This window comes from Geotrypetes seraphini, chromosome 13, assembly GCF_902459505.1.
Source record: "Geotrypetes seraphini chromosome 13, aGeoSer1.1, whole genome shotgun sequence".
NCBI classification, from domain to species: Eukaryota; Metazoa; Chordata; class Amphibia; order Gymnophiona; family Dermophiidae; genus Geotrypetes; species Geotrypetes seraphini.
The window spans coordinates 64,129,637-64,151,955 of record NC_047096.1 but is presented as its reverse complement, the minus strand read 5'-3'; the positions used below and the strand labels follow the sequence as shown (position 1 = coordinate 64,151,955).

Genomic DNA, 22,319 nt, shown 5'->3' with positions numbered 1-22,319 from the left:
GACACTGGAAGTGCCGGAACTTGGCAGCGCGGCTCTGGAGAGTGGGCGGAGAGGTGTGGATGTGACACCCGGAGTCTTCGAGCTCGCTTCCGGTCGGTGCTCTGATCTTTCCTGTCCCCCGGCTCCGGATGGTGCTGTTGCTGCTGTTGCTTGTGGGGGAGGCAGCCGCCTCCCAGGGGGACCGGGAGCCCGTGTACCGGGACTGCCGTACCCGCTGTGAGCAGTACAATTGCACCGGAGCTCGGCTGTGGACCTTCCGAGCTCTGCAGCCCGCATACATGCGCTTGACAGGTGAGAGGTGCAGCGACAGGAGCGGCTGGGGGGGTTAAGGAGGAGGGGATACTACATGCTGGACTGGGTGGGGTGGGGAATCTGCCTCAGGGATTGTGTTATGATCTGGTGGGAGACCAAGAGGAAATAGTTTGGGTATCTAGTGAGGGGTATGAGATCTACTCGAGGCCCCCACTTACCTTGCCTTCAGAAAACTACTAAAAACCTACCTATTCAGTAAACACGACCCTTAATAATCCCTTCACCCCACATAACACCTGCCCCCCCCCTGCCTCCTTCACCAGACCCTCTCTTTTCCCAATATCTACTTCCCCTGTCTAGTTCGATCAAAGCTGCAATTTCGGTTAAATTGTTGGAAACCTCCCCTTCATTGCAGACTGTTGTAAATTGCTGTAATTTCATTGCTGACTGGTGTAAATTGTTGTAATCTATCGTAATTCTGCTTGTAATTTGTTGTAAATCTACTTGTTAATTGTTGTAAATCTGCTTCTCAATGCAGGTCATTTGCTAATTGATGTAAACCGCCTAGAACTCGCCGGGTATGGCGGTATATAAGAATAAAGTTATTATTATTATTATTATTACTCGGGGGACAAGAATAAAGGTCATATCCTGGACCAAAACTTAGTGGTGCGTAGATCTAACTCCGGTAACTGGGACATAAGGCCAGTGTCATGCAGACTTCTGTGGTCTGTGCCCCAGTTATGGCTAGGGAGATGTGGATGGGCTGGAATGGGCTTCCACAGCAGCTCCAGTAGTTGGAAGGTATGTCCAGCAGTGGGCAGACTTCCTTGATCCATGTCCTCAAAATAACAGAGGTGGTTGGAAACCCATGGGGAAAATAGGAGTGTGCCAATTGGAGCACAAAGCAACGCATGAATTGGGTATAACACGCCACAATCTGAGGTACGTATACAACCATGTTTTGAGATAAGATCAGTTTCCATTTGGCTGATTTTGTAAATCTAATTGTGAGTACCATATATTGCCATACAGTTCTTCTTATGTGTGGGGTTTTGTTCATATATTTTTGAATAATTTTTTTTAACCACACTGATTTTGAGTGTTATAGTCTCAAAATAACAGACAATGATCAAGTTCCATATTTTATATTGTATCGTATTCTGTGAATGTATCTTATTGGGCAGATTAAATGCCCTGTACAGGTCTTTTGTCTACTGTCATCTACTATTTTAATATGTTACTATGACAGAGGAAGTAGTGTGGATATTGGTGAGGGGTATGAGACTTACTCTCCCATCGCACTTTTAGCATTTGCAATGTGAAGAGGCCTAGTTTGGCGCACACTACGCAGAAGCATTAGTAGGGCGTGACAGAGACCTTCCTAGTCCTGATCAGAGGGTCTTATATACATGCAAATCCACATTTAAAACTTTGAAAAAGTCAGGATGATAAACAAAAGACCAGGAAACCGATATATACGCTCATAAATCAAGGTTTTATTGTATTTTGTATAAAAATTTTTGGGTTGTGGAACGAATCGTCTGAGTTTCCATTATTTCCTGTGAGGAAATTCGCTTTGATAGACAAGTGCTTTGGATTACAAGCATGCTTCTGGAACTAATTATGCTCGCAAACCAAGGTTTTACTGTACAGTTCAAATGCCTCTTACTGCCCTACAAATGCACTCACTCTGCAATTCCTCAATATCTATCCATACGTATCTCCCCCTGTGAATTCAGTTCATCAGACAAGTCCCTCCTATCTTTATCCTTCTCCACTGCCAACTCCAGACTTCAGCCCTTCTATCGTGTTGTGCCGTATGCATGGAACAGACTACATAAGAACATAAGAATTGCCGCTGCTAGGTCAGACCAGTGGTCCATCGTGCCCAGCAGTCCGCTCACGCAGCAGCACCCAGGTCAGTGCTCTAAATGAGTCCAGCCTCACCTGCGTATGTTCCAGTTTAGCAAGAACTTGTCCAACTTTGTCTTGAATCCCTGGAGAGTGTTTTCCCCTATAACAGACTCCGGAAGAGCGTTCCAATTTTCTACCACTCTCTCTCATTACATCGGGCTCCTTCTCTAACAGTATTCAGATCCAAGCTAAAGGCCCACTTTTTTGAGGCTGCTTTCAACTCCTAACTCCCACTCACTGTAAAACTGCCTATGACCATCCTATCATTCTCTGCAAGAAACTCCCCAACCCCTATATGTCCCCTCTGTCTGTCCAGATTAGATTGTAAACGCTTTTGCATGTTAAATGTACAGTGCTGCATACGCCTTTCAACACTATAGAAATAACATAACATAACATAAATCTTTATTTATGTACTGCAAAAGCCTTTCAGTTCGATAAATTGTAAATAAATGATAAATAGTAGTAGTAATATAGCAATCTACCCCAGAGTACAATGTTATATTTAGGTCACAGTATTACTTTATGGAGAATTCAACTCACAATGTAGGCTCTTGTTTGCTCAGTAAAATGTCCTGGGATCTGTCATAAGTGGATGATACTGCTGGTTGCAAAGTTTTATGTGTGTTTTATTGCAAAGGACCTCTTTATTAAGAATGGTGATGTGTCTCTTTCCCTTCACAAATACAGTTGTAGTATCTGGAGTTTGAAGGGATGTGTTGCGTTTTCTGCAATACCATTAGTATTGCCATTAGCTTTTCATCACATATATAGGGCTTGATTCTGTAAATGGTGTCTAAATCATAGGCTCCTAGAAATATGGCACTTAAATAATAGCTCATGTATCATAGTGTGGGTAATAAATATTTTAAATAAGCTTCAAATTTATATAAATTTGTTATACAGTCCATTTGGAGGGCCTTCTAGATCAGTGTTCTTCAACCTTTTTACACCTATGGACCGGCGGGAAAAAAAAAATTTATTTTGTGGACCGGCAAGCTACTAGGACTGAAATTTAAAAATCCCGTCTCCGCGAGCTCGGTCCTTGCAAACCATCTGATCCCATCCGCACAAGCCTCAGTTATGATTTTATATTAAATGTATTTATTAAAGTATAAAAAGAAACAATATTCTGTACAATTCACATATATCCCCTCTACTATCAAGAAAACTGAATAAGCATTATTACAGAATGCTACACAGAAATATCATGCTAACAGAATACCGCAGTCACACATAGCAGGAATAGGGTTAGGGGAGTTCAACTACATAGAAACATAGAAACATAGAAGATGACGGCAGAAAAGGGCCACAGCCCATCAAGTCTGCCCACTCCAACAACCCTACCCCCTTGAATTTACCCCCCTAGAGATCCCACATGTGTATCCCATTTCCTTTTAAAATCCTTCACGCTGCTGGCCTGAATCACCTGAAGTGGAAGTTCATTCCAACGATCGACCACCCTTTCGGTGAAGAAGAACTTCCTGGTGTCGCCATTAAATTTCCCACCCCTGATTTTCAGCGGATGTCCTCTTGTGGCAGAGGGACCCTTAAAAAAGAAGATATCATCCTCCACCTCAATACAGCCGGTGATATATTTAAACGTCTCTATCATGTCTCCTCTCTCTCTACGTTCTTCGAGTGAATATAGCTGCAATTTATTCAGCCTTTCTTCATACGGGAGGTCTTTGAGTCCCGAGACCATTCTGGGCAACTGTCCCCCTGGTCAGAGAGAGCTCTAAGCCACTGCCTGGACTTTGCAGTCCCCAGTTATGTCTAACACCAGCTCTAGCAGGATATATATTTCAAATCTGATATATTCTAATCACAAAATAAAAATAAAATTATTTGTTTCTACCTTTTGTTGTCTCTGGTTTCTGCTTTCATCTTCTTTTCACTCTCTTCCTTCCAGCATCTGCCCTCTCTGTCTCTTCAATCCAGCATCTGCCCCTTCCATCCTCTGTCATCCCTCTCCCCCTTCCATTTGGTATCTGTCTTCTTTCTATGCCCCTCTCCTCTTTCCATCCAGCCTGTGCCCTCTCTTTCCTTTTTACATGATTCATTCCAGCTTCACTGCTCTCTTCATTTTTATCACTCCTATACCAGATCTAGCATCTTTATCCCTCTCTATTTCTCTGCTGACCCCCTTCCCATCTCTCTACTTTCTCATTCCTGTCTCTCCCCTTTCCCTCCTCTAATCTCCCTGCCAGCTGTTTCCTTCTCCCTTTCCTCCTCCCCTCCCAGCAGCATCTCTCCTTCTTCCTCCCTTCAGGTCCAGTAGCAGCTGTCCCTTTTTTCCCCTTGTCCAGCAGCTTCCCAGACTCCTTTCCCTCCTCCCCTCCCAACAGCATGTCTCCTTCTCCTTCCCTCCAGGTCCAAGTAGCTCTCCCTTTTTTTCCCCTTGCACAGCAGCTTCCCAGCCTCCAACAGTGGCTTTCTCCCCTCCCAGCAGCTCTTCTTACTTGCCAGCGCAGTGATTCAGGAAGGCAGCCTTGGGTCCTTTGATGGGTCGCGCTGCCTCTGACTAATGAGGAAGTTGCATCATCAGCAAAAACCCCAAGGCTGCCTTCCTGAATCGCTGCGCCGGTAAGTACAGCTGCTGGGAGGGGAGAAAGCCACTGTTGGAGGCTCTCCATGATCTCCCCGACCCTGCGCAAACTGCAGATGTCGATCTCGCCGGCGCGGACCAGCAGGAATTTTCTGCGGACCGGCACCAGTCCGTGAACTGGCAGTTGAAGAACAGTGTTCTAGATGGTTTATAATCTAATTACATGAAAGTGAAAAGAGCATCAAAATCTGATAGGACAGAAAATAAAAATAAAGATAAAGCTAAGCAAGAAATAGCTAAAACAGAAACGAAAACCACATGTACACATAACCACTTGTCCAGTTTGTCTTAACTAGATTGTAAGCTCTTCTGAGCAGGGACTGTGTCTTCTATGTTTTGATGTACAGCGCTGCATATGTCTTTCATGTAAACCAAAGGTTCTCAACATGCAGTACACTTACCCCAGGGGGTATGCAGTGCCGGGGGTGTATGTCTCCCAACTTCCTTCTGCCATCGCATATCTCCCGCCTTCCTCATCTTCTCTTCCCAGTAAAAGGAGCCCTAAGTTAGGTGCCTAAGTTTAGGCATCATTTATAGAATCAGGGCCATACCATGTATCTCCAAGAATCTTACGAGGTCTGTTCAAAAATTTTCAGGACTAATTTTATAAAAATGTATTAAACAATCTTACAACTTATCCCATTGGGTCCCCTTCAAAGTATACACTTTTCCCAACATCATTTTCACTTGTGGAAACAGTCCTTAAACACATCTTCAAGAATCGCCAAAAGTTGCTGCATCAAATTTTGCTATATGTCTTCATTGGTGTCGAATCGCTTTCCTTTCAACATGGATTTAAGTTTAGGAAAAAAGAAGTCAGCAGGGGCCAAGTTAGGAGAGAAAAGTAACTTGGGAAGAACTGTCATTATGTTTTTGCGCAAAATTTGTAAATTTTGACGCATTCAAAACACCTTCCACAACTCATGACATGTTCCCCATAAGCCACTTTCAACATTTCGCAAGTTTCTATAGCAGTTTTAACTATTTTAAAACAGAATTGCATGACTCCTATATGGCAATTCTGAGTTGTATTAAATTCAAGATCTTGACCCAGGTCCTCTGCGCCTATTACACAAAATTCCCAGCATACTTGCACTCTGTCCTCCGTCATTCTCCGTTAGATCTCAGAGCAATTTCTTAACGGTTCCCTTCCTTCCTCATCTCTGGCTAGATACCTCTCAGATTGCAGTCTTTAGCTGTTTGGCTCCTGCATTATGAAATGCTTTTCCCGTAGACTTTCACTTGGAAAAATCTCTTTTTTGGAAAGGAGGATGTTGTGACAGAGATTAGTGTTCTGGGATTCAAGCGCAAGTTGGATGCACACCTTCTTGCAAATCGTATTGAGGGCTATGGTATATCTGGGTCTCCAATCAGGAGTACCTAAATGGGCTGCCGCGTGTGCGGATCACCGGACTGGATGGACCTCGGTCTGATCCGGTGAGGGCTTTTCTTATGTTCTTATGTAGCGCTGCTCATTGAGGTCACACATGATGAAAAATAGCCATTCACAAAAACACACTTTCACAAAAACTGCTGTAGCTCGGAGACAAAAACAGATATCAATAAATGGCAAAAAAGAGGTTAGTTGTGAGGTTTCAAACTATTCAGCTCTGCCTAGCGTGTCTCAAAAGAACTTCCCGTTGGTGCGTAATTCAAACTGTCTTGGAACTTTTTGAATAGACCTCGTAGATAGAAGTAAATTAAAACAAAAAATATAACAAAAACAAAAGGAAACAAGGTGAGGACTCTTTTATTGGGCTGAATGTAGTGTTAATCCACCTTTTTCTTAAATGTTTTCTTTTCTTTTATCTCCATGTATTACCTTTAAAGTGATCTAACATAACAACCACAACATATCTCACAAGAGTCAGGCTTTCTGGGTGTGCCATTTTATTCAGCTGAGAATTGCAACTGAAGTTTGACTAATTATGTCTTTCCTCTCTAGGTTGGACTTGTAAAGATGATTGTAGCTATGAATGCATGTGGTACACAGTGGCTCTGTATGTCAAAGAAGGTCATAAAGTTCCTCAGTTTCATGGCAAGGTGAGTGACTATCAAAAAGAATAAAGATTCCAGTGGACAAATTCACAAACATATAGACATGCTTCTCAAATAATTCAAAAAAAAATCTAAAGATGTGCGCTATATTGTATGTCTCAGGGGAGTCATCTTATCAGCATGGACAAACTGTTTATGGTGTTATTGTTACTAGAAACATGTTAGCATGAAAATTCTACAACCCATAGTGAAGCTAAGACTTGCTCCTTTTATCAAGGTGCGCTACAGGGGTTAGCGCGTCAGATCTTTTTTTTTTTTTCCAGTTTATGAATTATTTTTAATCTTATTCATTGTTTTGCCACTTGTTTTTGTTTTGTTCTATTTCTATCATTTAAATTTCTCCAGAATTCTTTTGTTCAACGGTTCCTCCTTCTGCATCTATTCCTTTCTCTCCTCTCTTCTACCTTCCAAAGTACTTAGTTCAATACAGTCTTGTTAGAATGTTTATTTGTTTACTTTTCCTCTATCTCTACTTTTCACTTCTTTATTACTCTCTAGGTACTTTAGTTAGATTGTGAGCCTTCGGGACAGTAAGGGAATTTCTAAGTACCTTTCTTTCTTATAATTTTAATGTATATTTTCTGTAAACCGCTTAGAACTTAACGGATGTAGCGGTATATAAGAAATAAATTACATTACATTACATTACATTTCATCACGTGCTAACCCTCGCAACAAGCCAAAAAACTAACGCCTCCTCAATGGAGGCATTAGCGACTAGCGCAGCAGGCGGTTGAACGCGTGGTATTCCGCGCGTTAACCGCCTACCGCACCTTGATAAAAGGAGCCCTGAGTCCGACCAAAGAACCTGCTAATCCAGATAGTATCTGGCATAATCCCCCGAACTAGCAAGATTCTGTGCGACTTACCCCCAGGGATAAGCAGTTTCAAGTGTTCACTCTTAAACACAGCTAAATGATCTACATTCTGTGGCAATGACTTTTAGAGTGAATAAAATATTTTCTCCTATTTGTTTTAAATGTGCTACTACGTAACTTTATGGTGTATCTCCTAGTCTTGTATTTCTTGAAAGAGTAACGAATCAATTTGTGTTTGCCTGCTGAATTTTTTTAGGCCTATCATTTCAAACAGAAGAGGAAACCTCTGAGATGCAGAGGATACTTTTCCTGCTTCTGTACAAAATGAACAAATTAATCTGCATACAACAAATGAGTACCAAGCTATCTGATCATTGTTCATTGTAGATTTCCAGCACGAGACATTTGAAATTGCTGTTGAAGGACTTCCTGCACATCCCTTATTTTTGCTATCATAGCCATTACTGCTTCTATTACTACTTATCATTTCTATAGCACTGAAAGGCATATTCAGCACTGTACATTTAACATGTAATAGGCAGTTCCTGCTCAGAAGAGCTTACAATCTAATTTGGACAGACAGGACATAAGGGGGGGGGGTTAGGGAGTTTCAGAAAGAAAGAAAAGTATCTTACAATGAGTGGGAGTTAGGAGTTGAAAGCAGCCTCGAAATAGTGGACTTTTAACTTGGATTTGCATACTGCTAGAGAAAGGGGTCATGAAAGTTTGAAGGGGACATTGGAACCAGAGATTAGTATGCTGAATGTTAAATTTCCTAATATCCCTTTCTTCCTATCTCTCTCTCTTTTTTTCTTTCCCCTTTAGTGGCCCTTCTCCCGCTTCCTTTTCTTCCAGGAACCCGCATCTGCCTTTGCCTCGCTTCTTAACGGACTGGCCAACTTCATCATGCTGAATCGGTACCGGACTAATGTGCCCCCTTCCTCGCCCATGTACCACACCTGTATTGCCTTTGCCTGTGTAGGTAGTTTTAGAATTCCTGCTGAATGTGATGTGTGGTGGCAAAACCCGACCCTCAGAAGTGGGAAGGTAGTGAGTCTTCTGCACTGTTTGAGGAATTTGTGATTCCCTGGTTTGGGCACATTTTCCATTTCTAGACTGCAAATACCTTTCAGTTCATTGCGGTGTACAAAGAAACGAAGAGACTGTAAAACTATAGCGACTTACAAAGTTTGCAGAAAACAATTTGCAGTTAAAATAGCAAGAATTTTCAGTTATAAAATAAATTACCAATAAATTTGGTAAACAATGATGATTTCAACAATTTTCAAGTTTCATAAAAAAATTTTAACGTGAGTAATTTGCACAATGTAAATACCTCTCCTTTCCCCAGTTTGGCTGTAGTCTGAGAAAATAACTCTGCAGTCTCTGTACTTTTGCTTCTCCTCTCCAAGAAATAGATCCGAAAACAGGAGGGGAAAAGGCACTGCCTTTATCTCCCTTCCACCGTTTGGGACAAGGCAGATTAAGAAAAGAACAGAGACAAAGTTGCATATATCCTGTGCTCAGGTCTTCAGATTGTCAAGGTCACATCCCCAGCTTGACTGAGCCTCCCAACCCTTTCTGCTCCCTTCCCTTCTTGTGCCATGGTGTGAAAGTCTGTGCCATTGATGTGAGTTGTCTTACTGCCCTGTTTCTTTTTCTTGTAGGTTTCTTTAAATGCCTGGATTTGGTCAACTGTCTTCCATACCAGAGACACAGATATAACTGAGGTAATGGGGAGGATTTGTCCATTGACAGGCGGGATATAATCGGGCACACTGCAGACTGGATCCTCTTTCCCAAAGCCCCGACAAGGCTATAAAAACTCACCCCCTCCTCCTTTTTCATCCACCTGGCAAGGCAGGAATGTATCTTTTTCTCTTCTTTTGTTTTTCTTCTTTCTCATCTATCAAAACTTCCTCAATTACAATTAACCTGGAGTCCTGTAGTGAGGGGGATGGGCCAGACTGGGACCTGGAGTCCTGCCGCATTACACTGAAGACAACAGGGACCAATCAGATAGTGGTAATTTTATAACAGGGTGCCTGGAAAAATTTTTGAAGAACATGCCTAAATTGTGCTTGTTTTATAAATATATAAATGTATTTACCCTTTATAAAATAGGCTTCTAGAAAAATCCCCAGTGGGAGATTGTGGCGCAGTGATTAAAGCTACAGCCTCAGCACCCTGGGGTTGTGGGTTCAAACCCATGCTACACCTTGTGACCTTGGCAAGTCACTTAATCCCCCTATTGCCCCAGGTGATTAGATAGATTGTGAGCCCACCGGGACAGACAGGGAAAAATGCTTGAGTACCTGAATAAATTCATGTAAACCGTTCTGAGCTCTCCTGGGAGAACGGTATAGAAAATTGAATAAATAAATGCTCCCACAGAAAGTTACCTGTGCTCTGAAACAGCAGCAACTTCCTGTGTGTGTTCTGGGTAGGTATGTGCAGGTCCTCCCCTGGGAAACATAGAAATAGACGGCAGATAAGGGCCACGGCCCATCTAGTCTGCCCACCCCAATGACCCTCCCCTACCTTTCTCTGTGAATAGATCCCACGTGTCTATCCCATTTGGCCTTAAAATCAATAACCTGAAGTGGAAGACTATTCCAGCAATCAACCACCCTTTCAGTGAATGTTCACAAGTGGTACATAGGGCTCATACATTTAGCTCTAGTTGTACGAATGTTGGCAAAATTTTATAGCAGTCGTTTTCCTCCTGAAAAAAAACATTCTTTATATACAGAAATGCATTGTACAGTAACTCACCTCTGCAGTGGTTTGGGTGTAGGCCCCTCGAGTTGATTTAACTGTTATTCTGGGGTGTTGCAATGTATTAGGTGTAATGGAACCAGCGTAGTAAGGCATCCCCACTATGCTCATGGTATTTATGTACTAGTAGGTCACAGTGGGCAAGATAATTATTTCTTGAAATCATATACAAGAAACGTCTGCTTTCCAAGTATTCATAGCGTCACTGTCTTATGTGTGTAGAATTCACACTAATGTCTCAAACCTTGCTTCCCATAGAAACTGGACTACTTTTGTGCCTCAGCTGTTATCCTGCACTCCATCTACTTGTGTGGTGTGAGGTGAGTCTGCCTCGTATTGCTGTGTAAACATAGCACTATGAATGCACAGTGAAGTCCTTTTTCATTATTTATTTACATTTATACTATTATCAAAAGAAAATCCTTGCTTCAGAAAAGAAGTTTAAGGATTCTAAATATGGTAAAGGAAAACTGTGCAAAAACAGGAAATGAAATAGCATATCATATGGTTCTTATATCCCACAGTTCTCAGCTTGGATTCTTTGCAGTTACACATCCAGAACTTAACTAATCCACAATTAGGAGAGAGAGCCAATTCACTAATTGCAAGAAACTTAGTAAATAAGAAAAAATAGGACAAAAAAAGCTTATATAGTGGCAGTATTTACTTAGATAAGGTCTCTAACCACCTAACTAATAATAATAATAATAATAACTTTATTTTATATACCGCAGTACCACAAACAGTTCAGAGCGGTTTACAATATAAGAGACTGTACATTTACAGCGAAGATACAATGAGGACTGTACATATTCAGTAAAGGTGTTTATACAGCGAAGAACAATGTAGACCAGTGAGTAGATTGGTCACAGGAATAACAGTGGGAGCTCCCACCTCCAAAGATTTGGAAGCCACAAAATTAGGAAAACGTTGCAGTTCATAAAAAATATACCAAACGCCTTGATGTTTAATTAAACATTTGTATGGATAATGGAAGAAAAATTAAAGTGCCTAGTTTCAGCACTGCAGGCTTAACTGACAGGAATTGGGCCACCTTTTCTGCTTCTCCTTAGACACGTCTGAGAAAAGCCATAGTTTAGCATTTATGAAAGTTGTATCTTTCGCTTGAGAAAACATTCTGACAAGCCAGTCCCTATCTGAGTCTAAAGCACATGTTATCAAAAATGTAGCCACCACAGGGTCAGAGTAGTGACGTTCTCCTTTATCCATTTGAAACTTCCATCCTGACCCTGATTGCCGACTGCTGTTCAGGTCCAGCTCAGTTGTGTTCCATTTTGTTTTTTTGCAGGACTCTCGGCTTGAAGCGTCCTGCCTTTGCACAATTCTTCGCTCCCTTCCTGATCCTGCTCTTTGCCTGCCACGTCTCGTACCTGTCACTGGGTCGCTTTGATTATGGCTACAACATGGCAGCGAATGTGGCCTTTGGTAAGGAGGAGGCCATCTGTGTCACCCATGCCTAGCACCTCAGGACCCTCCTTTAGCCTTTCAGAAGCTGCTTAGTTGCCGGGTTTCAAGGTTCTTGGATTTTATGGACGGGTTTTGGATTGTGGTAATGTCTCTCTGGAGTTTTGTACTTTGCTGTTAGTATAGACAGTAATTTGCCCTTAGTCCACAGCCTTGGCCCCACCCTTCATCAGGAAAATAGAGCCACTGAAAGAATGAAGAGCTGTTGAAGGCTGTTTGTTCTGACTTTTGTCTTCACCCTTCAATGTGGCAGTCTGCCAAGGGGGGAGGGATAAAAGGAAGAGGATTGCCTTTGGCTTTTTTTTGTGGGTGGTGTGTCCAAAGGCAGCATTTTGGTTGGTTGCCCAGCAGTGCTACTACTGGATCAGTCCTTAGGTGCCTATGTGCCACTCTTGCTTAAAGAATGACTTATGTTCCTAACTTTGTAATGTAGGAAATGCAAATCTGAAACTTCTTGAAGAGGTTTTTGTGCTTGGAGCATGATTCTGTGACTGTTGCAGGGAGCTGGAACTGAACTCTTTATGCTTGTTATTGTGGATCAGGTTAACCTAGTTCTCAGCAATGCAATTTGGCTAACCTTGAGTTTTCATTGCAGGTTTGGTTAATCTGCTGTGGTGGCTTGGCTGGTGCCTACGGAACCAGGCGTACCTGCCCTATGTCTGGAAGTGTGAGGTGGTTGTGCTGCTTCTGCAGGCCTTGGCACTACTAGAGCTCCTGGATTTCCCCCCTCTTTTGTGGGTCTTTGATGCACATGCTCTCTGGCACCTGAGCACTGTCCCTGTGCACATCCTCTTTTACAGGTGGGGATAAGAATTGTTTCAGCACTTGAGTCTGTACCTTGACTTGTGATTGTCAGAAATACCGTGCTGATCTTTTTCGTCCTATTGCTGTCTGTGCTTGCTGCTGGTAGTACATTAGAGAGGATTTGGTGTCTATGATGTTTGCTGGGAGAAGTTAGGATGTGGGGTTTGCTAGGAGGGCTGCAAGGGATTCTGGGAATGTAGGGTTTTGCTGTGGGGTAGGAGCTGAAAGGGATTTAAGGAGTGTGGGATTTTGCTGGGGGGACATGGTTGACTAGAATGGATTTGGGGAGTGTAGGATTTTGCTGGGGGGCATGGGGGTGAGAGGGATTCTGGGGGTGTAGGGTTTTGCTGGGGGGGACATGGTTGACTAGAATGGATTTGGGGAGTGTAGGATTTTGCTGGGGGGCACGGGGGTGAGAGGGATTCTGGGGGTGTAGGGTTTTGCTGGGGGGTGGGAGCTGGAAAGGATTTTAGAAGTGTGGGATTTTGCTGGGGGGGCATGGTGGGCTAGGATGGATTTTGTGAGTGTAGGATTTTTCTGGGGGACACGGGGGGGCTGGGAGGGATTCTGGGGGTATACGGTTTTGCTGTGGGGTGGGAGCTGGAAGGGATTTAAAGGGTGTGGGATTTTGCTGGGGGATTATGGTGGGCTAGAATGGATTTGGGGAGTGTAGGATTTTGCTGGGAGGCATGGGGGTGAGAGGGATTCTGAGGGTATAGGATTTTGCTGGGGGGTGGGAGCTGGAAAGGATTTTAGAGGTGTGGGATTTTGCTGGGAGGGCATGGTGGGCTAGAATGGATTTTGTGAGTGTAGGATTTTGCTGGGGGGCATGGGGGGCTGGGAGGGATTCTGGGGGTGTACGGTTTTGCTGTGGGGTGGGAGCTGGAAGGGATTTAAGGGGTGTGAGATTTTGCTGGGGGGATATGGTGGGCTAGAATGGATTTTGGGAATGTAGGATTTTGCTGGGGGTAATGGGGTGGGAGGGATTCTGGGGGTGTGTAGGGTTTTGCTGGGGGGGGTGGGAGCTGGAAAGGATTTTAGGGGTGTGGGATTTTGCTGGGGGGGGGGCACGGGGCTGTGAGGGATTCTGGGGATGTAGGGTTTTGCTGGGAGGCATGGGGGGTGCTTGGAGAGATTCTTGGGGTGTGGGGTTTGTTGGCAGCTGAGAGGGATTCTGTATAATGCTGCTTCAACTCCTGTATCTGTTCCTTTTCGTCTCCTGCTGCAGTTTCCTGGTGGATGACAGCCATCATCTCCTGAAGGAGAATCCCTCAGATGTAAAGATAGACTGAAGTGTAGCATGATTTTTGGGACGCAAGGATTCTCCTTCTGCATTCAAGTGCATTACCTGAGTCAGGAGTATCTCATCTGAATGTGAGCATGGAGCCCAGGACAGTGAAGCCTGTTCTGTGCAGCTTGGGCTCTCCCTGGGTGGCATAAAGTGCCTCCTTTACCTACTGGGGATGCTCTGCACTATCATGTATGATTTGACCACTTTGTTTTCTGCCTTTGGAGTGTAACAAATTATTTGTTCCCTCCTTTTCTAAGTATTGAAAATTCAGCAGCCATCTACATAACCAGCACAGGCATGGCTGTAAAAGTGCACACACATTCATTTAGATATAAGGTGGACCCCCCCCTTAGATATACCTGGAGTCACATTAATTGACAGATTTAGGACTTATTAGCTCACTAAAAATTGTATTTGACTAGTAGAAATGGTCCCGGGGTTCCTTGTGGGAGGTAGTATTGTAATGGGGTGTAAGACATTTTGGACCCGGGGAAAGAAAACAAAAATACATTAGACCAACGACAGTTACAAAAATGTGCAGCAGTGTCTTGGCTTGGTCTAGATGTTGGGAAATGTTTGGGCTTAAACTTGTGGCACAGAGGAAGAGAAAGGTAGTGTGAATGCCAGAAGAGGTGCTAGGAGGAGATTTATAGCCAGAAACGTGATCTGAATCTGCATTTGATGCTGTATGTAACCTGGGAGCAGGTGGCTCAGGGCTCAGCTGTAGGATGGTTAGGATACTGCCAGATGGCGCTCTTAGCTAAACTGTACATGGATGGCCCAGAGTCTGAAGCTGTGTTTATGTCAAGAGTGCAGGAGTTAGATCACTATGTCTTCACCAGGCTGGGCTGTCCACATGCAGGCCTGGTTTACAAATCAGATTCTCTTTTTCTGTGCCTGTGAGACAAACCTCTTAAAAATGAGACACAGTCTGTCTATTTCCTTTTTGAAAACTTGCTGAGAGTTCTTGTAGGGGCTGTTGCTGACAATGATGGGGTTATCTTCCCTAGAGAGGGAACAGTCTGGAGCAGCCATTCCCAACCTAGTTCAGGATATCCACAATGAATATTCATGAGTTAGATTTGCATGCAGTTGAGGCAGTGCATACATATTTATTGTGGATGTCGTGATAACTTGTTGGGACTAAATGTGCCCTGAGAACTGGATTGCGAATGGCTGGAGAGGATGCACAGGATTGTAAGATCTGGTAACAGAAGTCAGTAGTTACAGACCTTGGCCTGTGCAGGATTTCCCACAACCCTAATTATTAGAACTCTTGAAGGCTGGACAGCTGGGTGAAGCTCTTCTATGGCCTGAGCAGTACACTTCTCCTTCCGTATTCGCGGTTTCAGCTATCACGGTTTTGATTATTCATGGTTTTTAGCTTGCTAGCTCCTCCCCCCCAAATTACGTCAGCTTGCATAAAGAAATCACTGATTCCAAGCGTTTACAGAGAGAATCGCTGATTCCCAGCACTTTCTTCACCGTGTTTTGCCTCTCCTTCAGGAACTGGCCAGGTCTCCCACCATGTTATTCGCGGTTTCACCATATTCACGATGGTTTATAATAGAAAACTGCGAATAACATATGAAAAAGTTATTCACGGTTTTTCTGTATTCGCGGGTCTGTTAATCCCCTATCACAGCGAGTATGGAGGGAGAAGTGTATATCAGATTAATAGCTGGTTTGGCCATGGATGGAACAGACATCTGCCTGCCTGTCTTGCCAGATTTCTTCTTTTAATGTTTTGACTGAAAATATTCAGCTCTTTATGGTGAATAAGCTCTATTCTACCTGGGTTATTTTCTCTCCTGTTTACTGGTTATGAATGGGTGGTGACTGACATCACCAAATTGTAACTTTATGCTGTTTTTTTAATTTAAAAAAGTGTATTGTTTCCATTTTTTCAAATGTTTCTGTGGTGATTTTTCTGGATCAGTCCAGTTTGGACATTGCTTCAGCCCAGGATCATCCAAAGCTGAGTTAAATAGCTTTATTAGCACTGAATACCTGCCTAGGCATACCCACACTTGCTTAGCTCATGAAGGAGCATCCACACTGCCCTCTTTCTCAGCCTTCATCTGGTAGAGCAGCTCAACCCTTGTTATCTTATTGGAAGACATGAAATGAAATGACTGGAGCACATAACTTTCAATTATATTTGGAATGAAATCCTTAACTTTTTAAGACACTCCGGTATATATTTAAATGCAAACTTAGATCCCAATGGGTTGATATTCAGCTGGTGGGGCTCAGCATGTTGCTGGCCACCACTGGTGTTATGTCTGTACATTGAGTGAAGGGCCAAGTCTGGGCTCTAGCATTGAATTTCTGCATTTCTAGAGCCTTCTAAACCATAGCCAGCTAAGTGCCCATATTTTACCTGTTGGTGTCTCACTGATGTCTCGGTATGTATTTTCCTGACTGCTTATGATGTGACATTCTTACAAGGGCGCACTGTGGTCTCGCAAGCACTTAACTCTACAGGCAGTTTCCTTTGCGCTTGCGGTATTTGCAGTCATTAAAGAGTGATTTAAGCTGCCCCATTAGAAGCAAATTTAGCAGGTTTGGTGAGGTGCCTAATAAATGCAGGCTAATACAGTGAGATCCCTGTTTCTTATTTTACACACCGGAACGGGGAAGTAACCTGGTGGTCAAAGCAGTCAGGGTCTAAATTCCATCACTGCTCCTTGTGACCTTGGGTAAGTCATTTAACCCTGCTCTGCCTCAGGTACAAATATAGATTGAAATACCTGCTGTATTTGAATGTAACTCACCTTGAGCTATATTTAAAAAAAAAGCATAAGCTAAGAAGGAGCTAAATCCAGATCCCCCTTCCCCCATTACTGCCAGTCGCCTTGATCTAGAAACACAGAGTGTGGGTGTGAAGTGAAATCTTTTTTTTCACTTTATTTCAAACAAAAAAAGAAAAGGAACTGGATTTTAGCAAAGAGGCAGTGAAAGAGGAAAGTTGTGTTTCAGTCTGCAGATTAATATTAGCTCTAGACCAGTGATTCCCAACCCTGTCCTGGAGGAACACCAGGCCAATCGGGTTTTCAGGCTAGCCCTAATGAATATGCATGAGAGAGATTTGCATATGATGGAAGTGATAGGCATGCAAATTTGCTTCATGCATATTCATTAGGGCTAGCCTGAAAACCCAATTGGCCTGGTGTTCCTCCAGGACAGGGTTGGGAACCACTGCTCTAGACAGATTAGATTTATCTTATGGCTAGCAGTTATGGTAGTGACTGGGCCATTCCACTAGGGTGGTGTTGGCTGGGCTCATGTCTGCATTTTCTTCTGTGCATGCACAAAAAATATGCCTCTCACATCATCCACACCGATCTTCAGGCTGGAGGGCATGACGTAAGTACGGAAATCCTGAATTTTGTAGCCACACCTAGTAAATGCTCCTTTCACATCCTCTTCTGTCACTGGCACCACCAAGAGTTTGGCTTCTCCAGCCAGGTAGAAGGACTCTTCCAGGGCTCCAATCATCAGGAAGTGGCCGCCGAGCTTCAGTAGGGTGGTGACGTTCTCCAGGGCTTTCTGGAAGCTCTCATAGTTGGGGCTGGCAGCCTCGAGGCAGAAGGTGGATATCAGAGCATCAGCAGGTTCTGTCAGTGCAGAGCCCAGTGGCTTCAGCTGATGGATGTCTATGGGGAGGACACGTTTCACCTTATCTCGTAACTTCCTCTCCTTATCCTTCCAGTGTTCACTGAGGAGAAAGCCAGACAGGAATGAGTGGTGGGATATATCTTGTGTGTCGTATCTCTTATGAGGAGAAGGAGGAAAGGAATATGCTTGGTCTCAAGAGGAGAAGCCAGTTTTAATCATTGCCTGAGGAGACAGGCTTGAGAGTTGAAAAAGAAAACTTGGGAAATCATTCTTCAAAAATTGAGGCCCCAATATTTAAAACAATTGAAACGGAGGCTGCTGGATGTTTAAATCACATTCTTTTGTAGGGTTACTAGATTTCCTCTTTGAAAAAAAAGGACACCTGGCCTTGCCCTGTTCGGCCCCCAGCCCCTCCCCCACACAGACCTCATATCTCCTTCCCTAAGCTCAGAGCCACGTCTGGAGGACCTCTGCGCATGTGCGGATGTTGATGCGATAATGTCACACACATGCGTGTGATGTCATCACGCCAGCGTCAACAACCATGCATGCACAGAGGCCCTTCAGACATGGCGCCAAGCACAGGGCCTTCTAAAACCCAGACAAACTGCTGTTTTTTGGAAATCCCTGCAGGCACCCAGACATCTGGTAACCCTATGCTTATGGCTAACTGGGCTTACTGAGCGGCACTTAACTAGATAGTACTGCTGAAAATGTCTGGTTGGTGCCCAAGCCAAAACTGGTTACTTTGGGGGGCATTCTAGGGCAGAGTCTAATATTTAGCCCTTGATCAGCTAGAATAACTGCATAACCAGGACTGACTTTGGTTCACCATAGCCGATGACGTGCTGAATATCGCATATAACTGGCTGTGTTTTCATCACCCCTATTTCCCCAAAAATTCAATGCTGGAGCCCAGATGTGGCCCAGCATTGAATTTCCAATGATAACGCAGAAGCAGCTGATCACTGCAAGCTGAATATCAGGCCCGGACAATTTCATGGGAAGAATCACAGAACCATTTATACCCTATCTCCAGTTGATGACTTGGCTATCAAAAAAGCTGACAGATCAGTTACATTACTAGGGCTGCCTATCCATTTCTGTGAAGGGTGAGGAGGAAGGGTTAGCAAGAAGCTTCAACTCCTTTAAAGTACTGTACATGACTTCTTGGTTCATGGTCTGAAAGTAAATCATTCCAAGTTCAGTTATTGCCCGATTCTATCTATGAGAAAACTGAGCTTGGACTTTTCTTGACCAGACAACAGTGCTGTTCTAATACCAGCTTCTACAAGAATCCCTGCGGTGGCATAAAGTGATGCACATGTGGACTTGAGTGGGGATTTTGGATCATGTTTGATGGGCCACACTCTCCTATGTAACTGGATGGTGTATGTGATATACCTCAATAACTTGCTATCACAATAGCGCTGAGATCATAACATCAAATACTTATTCTATTTTCAGGTAATGCTGATAAAAAGGAACAGTAAACATTCAGACTGTTAAGAACAGGGAAATGTAATGCCAAAATGCCTATTGTCTACCATCTATACTCACCCTTTGCCCTCCAGGGTGCACGCATGTTTGATGTATGGGCTCCAGTCAAAGCTACCGGGCTCAGCCTGCAGCCACCCCCTCAGCACATCCCGGTTCACTTCCAGGAAATCTGTCATTATGATCTCCTCAAAGTGGTCAGGACTGCTCAGAAGCTGGTAGATGGTGGGTCCAGAGCCAATGTCTATTAGAGTTTGACCATGAATTTCACCTGGCAAAACACAAACAGACTGATAGCAGCACAGGTAAGACCTGCAGGCCTATGATAGATAACTGAATTACTCAGGATGATAAGTGATTTTGTTGCTCCCCCACAGCTGAGGATTCCAGGCTTTATCCCTCACTCCTGGCCTCACAGCTTAGAATCCTCTGTGCTTATCCCAAGCGTCACTCCTCTTAAAGATCCTCAGGGTATGTCCTCGGCTTTACTCATCACTTTAGCTCAGTGGTCTCAAACTCGCGGCCCGGGGACCACATGTGGCCCACCAGGTATTATTTTGAGGCCCTTGGTATGTTTATCATAATCACAAAAGTAAAATAAAACATTTTCTTGATCATGTCTCTTTAGCTATAAATTACAAAATTATTATTAAGACTTAGCCAAAAGGAAAGATTTATAAATTATAAAGAGTTTTACCTCCTGCAAAATTGTCATTTCTTTAATAAGACATTAACTATTTTTTCTGAGGCCCTCCAAGTACCTACAACTCCAAAATGTGGCCATGCAAAGGGTTTGAGTTTGAGACCACTGCTTTAGCCCATTTAAGGCTCCTCTGCTTATCCCGGGCTTTACATCTTATAGCTAGGGAGTCTCTGGGTGTATCCCAGGATTTCTTTCTCGTACTCCCTTTGCTGAGGATCCCCCATCTCGGGTTTTTCAGAATTATGTTATTTTTGCATCCATCGCCCTCACCGGGATACTGTTTTATGCATTGCCACCTTTTTTATGCTATTCATGAGCTCTCCTCCCACACCATTCGGCCTCATCGTTTGACGCTATTTTAGAACTTTGCTACAAAATGGTAATCCCCTTAGCATTATTTATAGTTGTCAGATATTTGAAGGCCAATCAAATATCCCTCTTCTCCCAGATATAAAGTCTTTTCAGGCCTTTTGGTGATCTGTATATCAATTTTTAGCTATCTTTAGGATCCCCTCTAACCTATAAGTAAATAAATTGGGAGGGGGGGGGGGGACCAGAAAACTTTCTTGCAATCACTACATTGGCTTACTAAGAATCAGTCTGGGATCATGCAATCACCTTTCAGAATGTGTCCTTTCCCTTCCTAAGGGGTCTTCCCTTTTTGTTGCCCAATCAGATAAGATCTCAGAACTCACTGATGACATTCAGAAGAGCAACGAAGACCCAACTTTTCAGCTAAACAGACTGCCTCCTCCTTTTCTGTATCCCTCCCCCATGTGCCCCTTTATTTAATGACCAATCTTAACCTTAGTCTCTGTGAAATTTCAACATTTTCTTCCCCCTTTGTACCCACTACCTTCTGACCAGTTGTGTCCTTAACTTTTGTGAAATGTCTGTATTGTGAATGTCCTTATGTAACCCTTTCTGAGCTTCGGCGAGGACAGGCTAGAAATCAAACTAAATAAAATAAGAATGCTTTTTTGGTCCTTGAACCCCTCAACAGATTTGGTTTTTAGACTATCCAGTAAATATTCATGATAGATTTACTTATATTTGGTTAACATTGCACATTTTGGTATATCTGAAAGCAGAATTGGCATAGGGGGCTCACGTCTCTTGCTCAAGGTACAATTGCAGTACACCCCTGATCTGCCAAAATCTGTTGCTCAGCAATGTGTTTTAGCAGTCTAGCCCAAGAGATTACCTGGGACTGATTAAAACAAACATCTACACCCATCCTACCTCTGTACCTGCATCCTGATGCACACTTTCACTCTCTCTGACTGACAACACACACTCTCCACTTGTAATGATGCTGTGACATACAGTACAGCCACACACCGATAATATCCTGGCTTAGGAATGAGGTTCGTTCATTCATGTCATGGTATGTGCAAAACTAACTCTTGAAGAAATAGCCCTGGGTGGCACCATGATGACTGGCACATCCTGATGTATACATACCCATATACCTGCATTCTCTTTTCTTCCCAGAATGGTTTAGAACATACATTCTGACACATGCTGTCCCCTACAACTGTGCTCTGACCTACACTCGCCCTAACCAGTCTGCAGCCTGACATATATGTCACTCACCTGTCCCAAAAGCTTCCGCCAAACAACGCAGCTTCCAGGGCACCACAAAGTCATCAGAGCTGAAGTCTGCCCGGGGAGGCATGTAATTATTCTGTAGGTAGGCTCGAGGGTTGAATTTCTGGTAGTTCTCCCCCACTGCAGCTAAACTACTCATGTTGGGAGGGAGCTGTATGCCGTCTTGCAGGGTACAGTGCTCTGCCCCTCTATTTAAAGGCTGCTTATCATGCTCTGGGCATTTCTCTGCACTAATTGTTCAATTCAGTTAGTGCTTCTGTGGCTGGCCCCTCCACTTAACTCTGGAAAATCAGATAGAATGTCCTACTACCTGCAGGGAGTAGGCAAATTAATGCCATTTCTCTGCCCTCCACCCTCGAAACACACGCTTGCACATTGCTGCCCCCACTGTTTTTGCAGAAGTTTTTGAGTAACTGGAACCCAGCTCTTTTTATAGAAGGAAGGGGTTCAGCAATCTTTCACCGTGCTCAGAGAAGGATTTAACTACAGCTCCTCATCAGTTATCAGAAAGTGTTTAAAAGGAAATGTTATGGTCCGACATCCATCTGCTCTCTACCTGCCACTTTTCATCAGAAGAAAAGATGCAGAGCCAGTCCTGAGCAGGGAATCTAGCTGAGAGTGCTTGGCCTGTGTTCATTCTGCACCTGTGACAAAGCGAAGAAGCCACTATGGCGAGGAAGGCTAGCAGCCTGGCTGTATGCTGCAGAGAAGGAATCATGATGTCATCCCTCTGTTACACTGGGCATGATGTCATCTCTCTGTTTACACAGTTTGAAGGAATTCAGTCAAGGTGGTGTACAGCAAGAAAAATACCTTATACAAAGAGTGCAAAACAGTAGGAGAGCCAGCGACAGACAATAGGAGGGCAGGATTTTT

The 22,319-nt window shown here is 43.6% G+C and overlaps 2 protein-coding genes across 3 annotated transcripts; one reads left to right on the top strand and one right to left on the bottom strand.

The window, feature by feature from the left end:
* On the top strand, positions 1-15,456 carry PGAP3 (post-GPI attachment to proteins phospholipase 3). Of its 2 annotated transcripts, XM_033919257.1 has the most exons (8): positions 11-291; positions 6,723-6,820; positions 8,479-8,631; positions 9,321-9,383; positions 10,690-10,751; positions 11,741-11,877; positions 12,512-12,716; positions 13,949-15,456. In XM_033919257.1, exons 1-8 carry the CDS (start codon positions 129-131, stop codon positions 14,010-14,012), a joined length of 945 nt encoding a protein of 314 aa, XP_033775148.1. In that variant the 5' UTR covers positions 11-128; the 3' UTR covers positions 14,013-15,456. The 2 variants fall into 2 exon arrangements, with proteins under 2 accessions (XP_033775149.1, XP_033775148.1); XM_033919258.1 differs by lacking the exon at positions 8,479-8,631 and having other exon boundaries at positions 1-291.
* Positions 15,457-17,110: 1,654 nt separating this feature from the next.
* Positions 17,111-21,788, bottom strand: PNMT (phenylethanolamine N-methyltransferase). The gene is made up of 3 exons (XM_033917488.1): positions 21,429-21,788; positions 19,193-19,400; positions 17,111-17,732 (listed from the first exon to the last, which is right to left on the bottom strand). The coding sequence occupies exons 1-3, from the start codon at positions 21,580-21,582 to the stop codon at positions 17,297-17,299; spliced, it is 798 nt and encodes a 265-aa protein (XP_033773379.1). The 5' UTR covers positions 21,583-21,788; the 3' UTR covers positions 17,111-17,296.
* Between the last annotated feature and the right edge of the window lie 531 nt (positions 21,789-22,319).

Excerpts from the sequence above, each read along its gene's own strand:
- PGAP3 (XM_033919257.1), top strand. The coding sequence starts at position 129 with ATGGTGCTGTTGCTGCTGTTGCTTGTGGGGGAGGCAGCCGCCTCCCAG. Across the intron at positions 8,632-9,320 it reads CCTGTATTGCCTTTGCCTGT|GTTTCTTTAAATGCCTGGAT; the intron begins GTAGGTAGTTTT and ends TTTTTCTTGTAG. Across the intron at positions 9,384-10,689 it reads GAGACACAGATATAACTGAG|AAACTGGACTACTTTTGTGC; the intron begins GTAATGGGGAGG and ends TGCTTCCCATAG.
- PNMT (XM_033917488.1), bottom strand. The coding sequence starts at position 21,582 with ATGAGTAGTTTAGCTGCAGTGGGGGAGAACTACCAGAAATTCAACCCT. Across the intron at positions 19,401-21,428 it reads GGCGGAAGCTTTTGGGACAG|GTGAAATTCATGGTCAAACT; the intron begins GTGAGTGACATA and ends GTGTTTTGCCAG. Across the intron at positions 17,733-19,192 it reads TGCACCCTGGAGGGCAAAGG|TGAACACTGGAAGGATAAGG; the intron begins GTGAGTATAGAT and ends CTTTCTCCTCAG.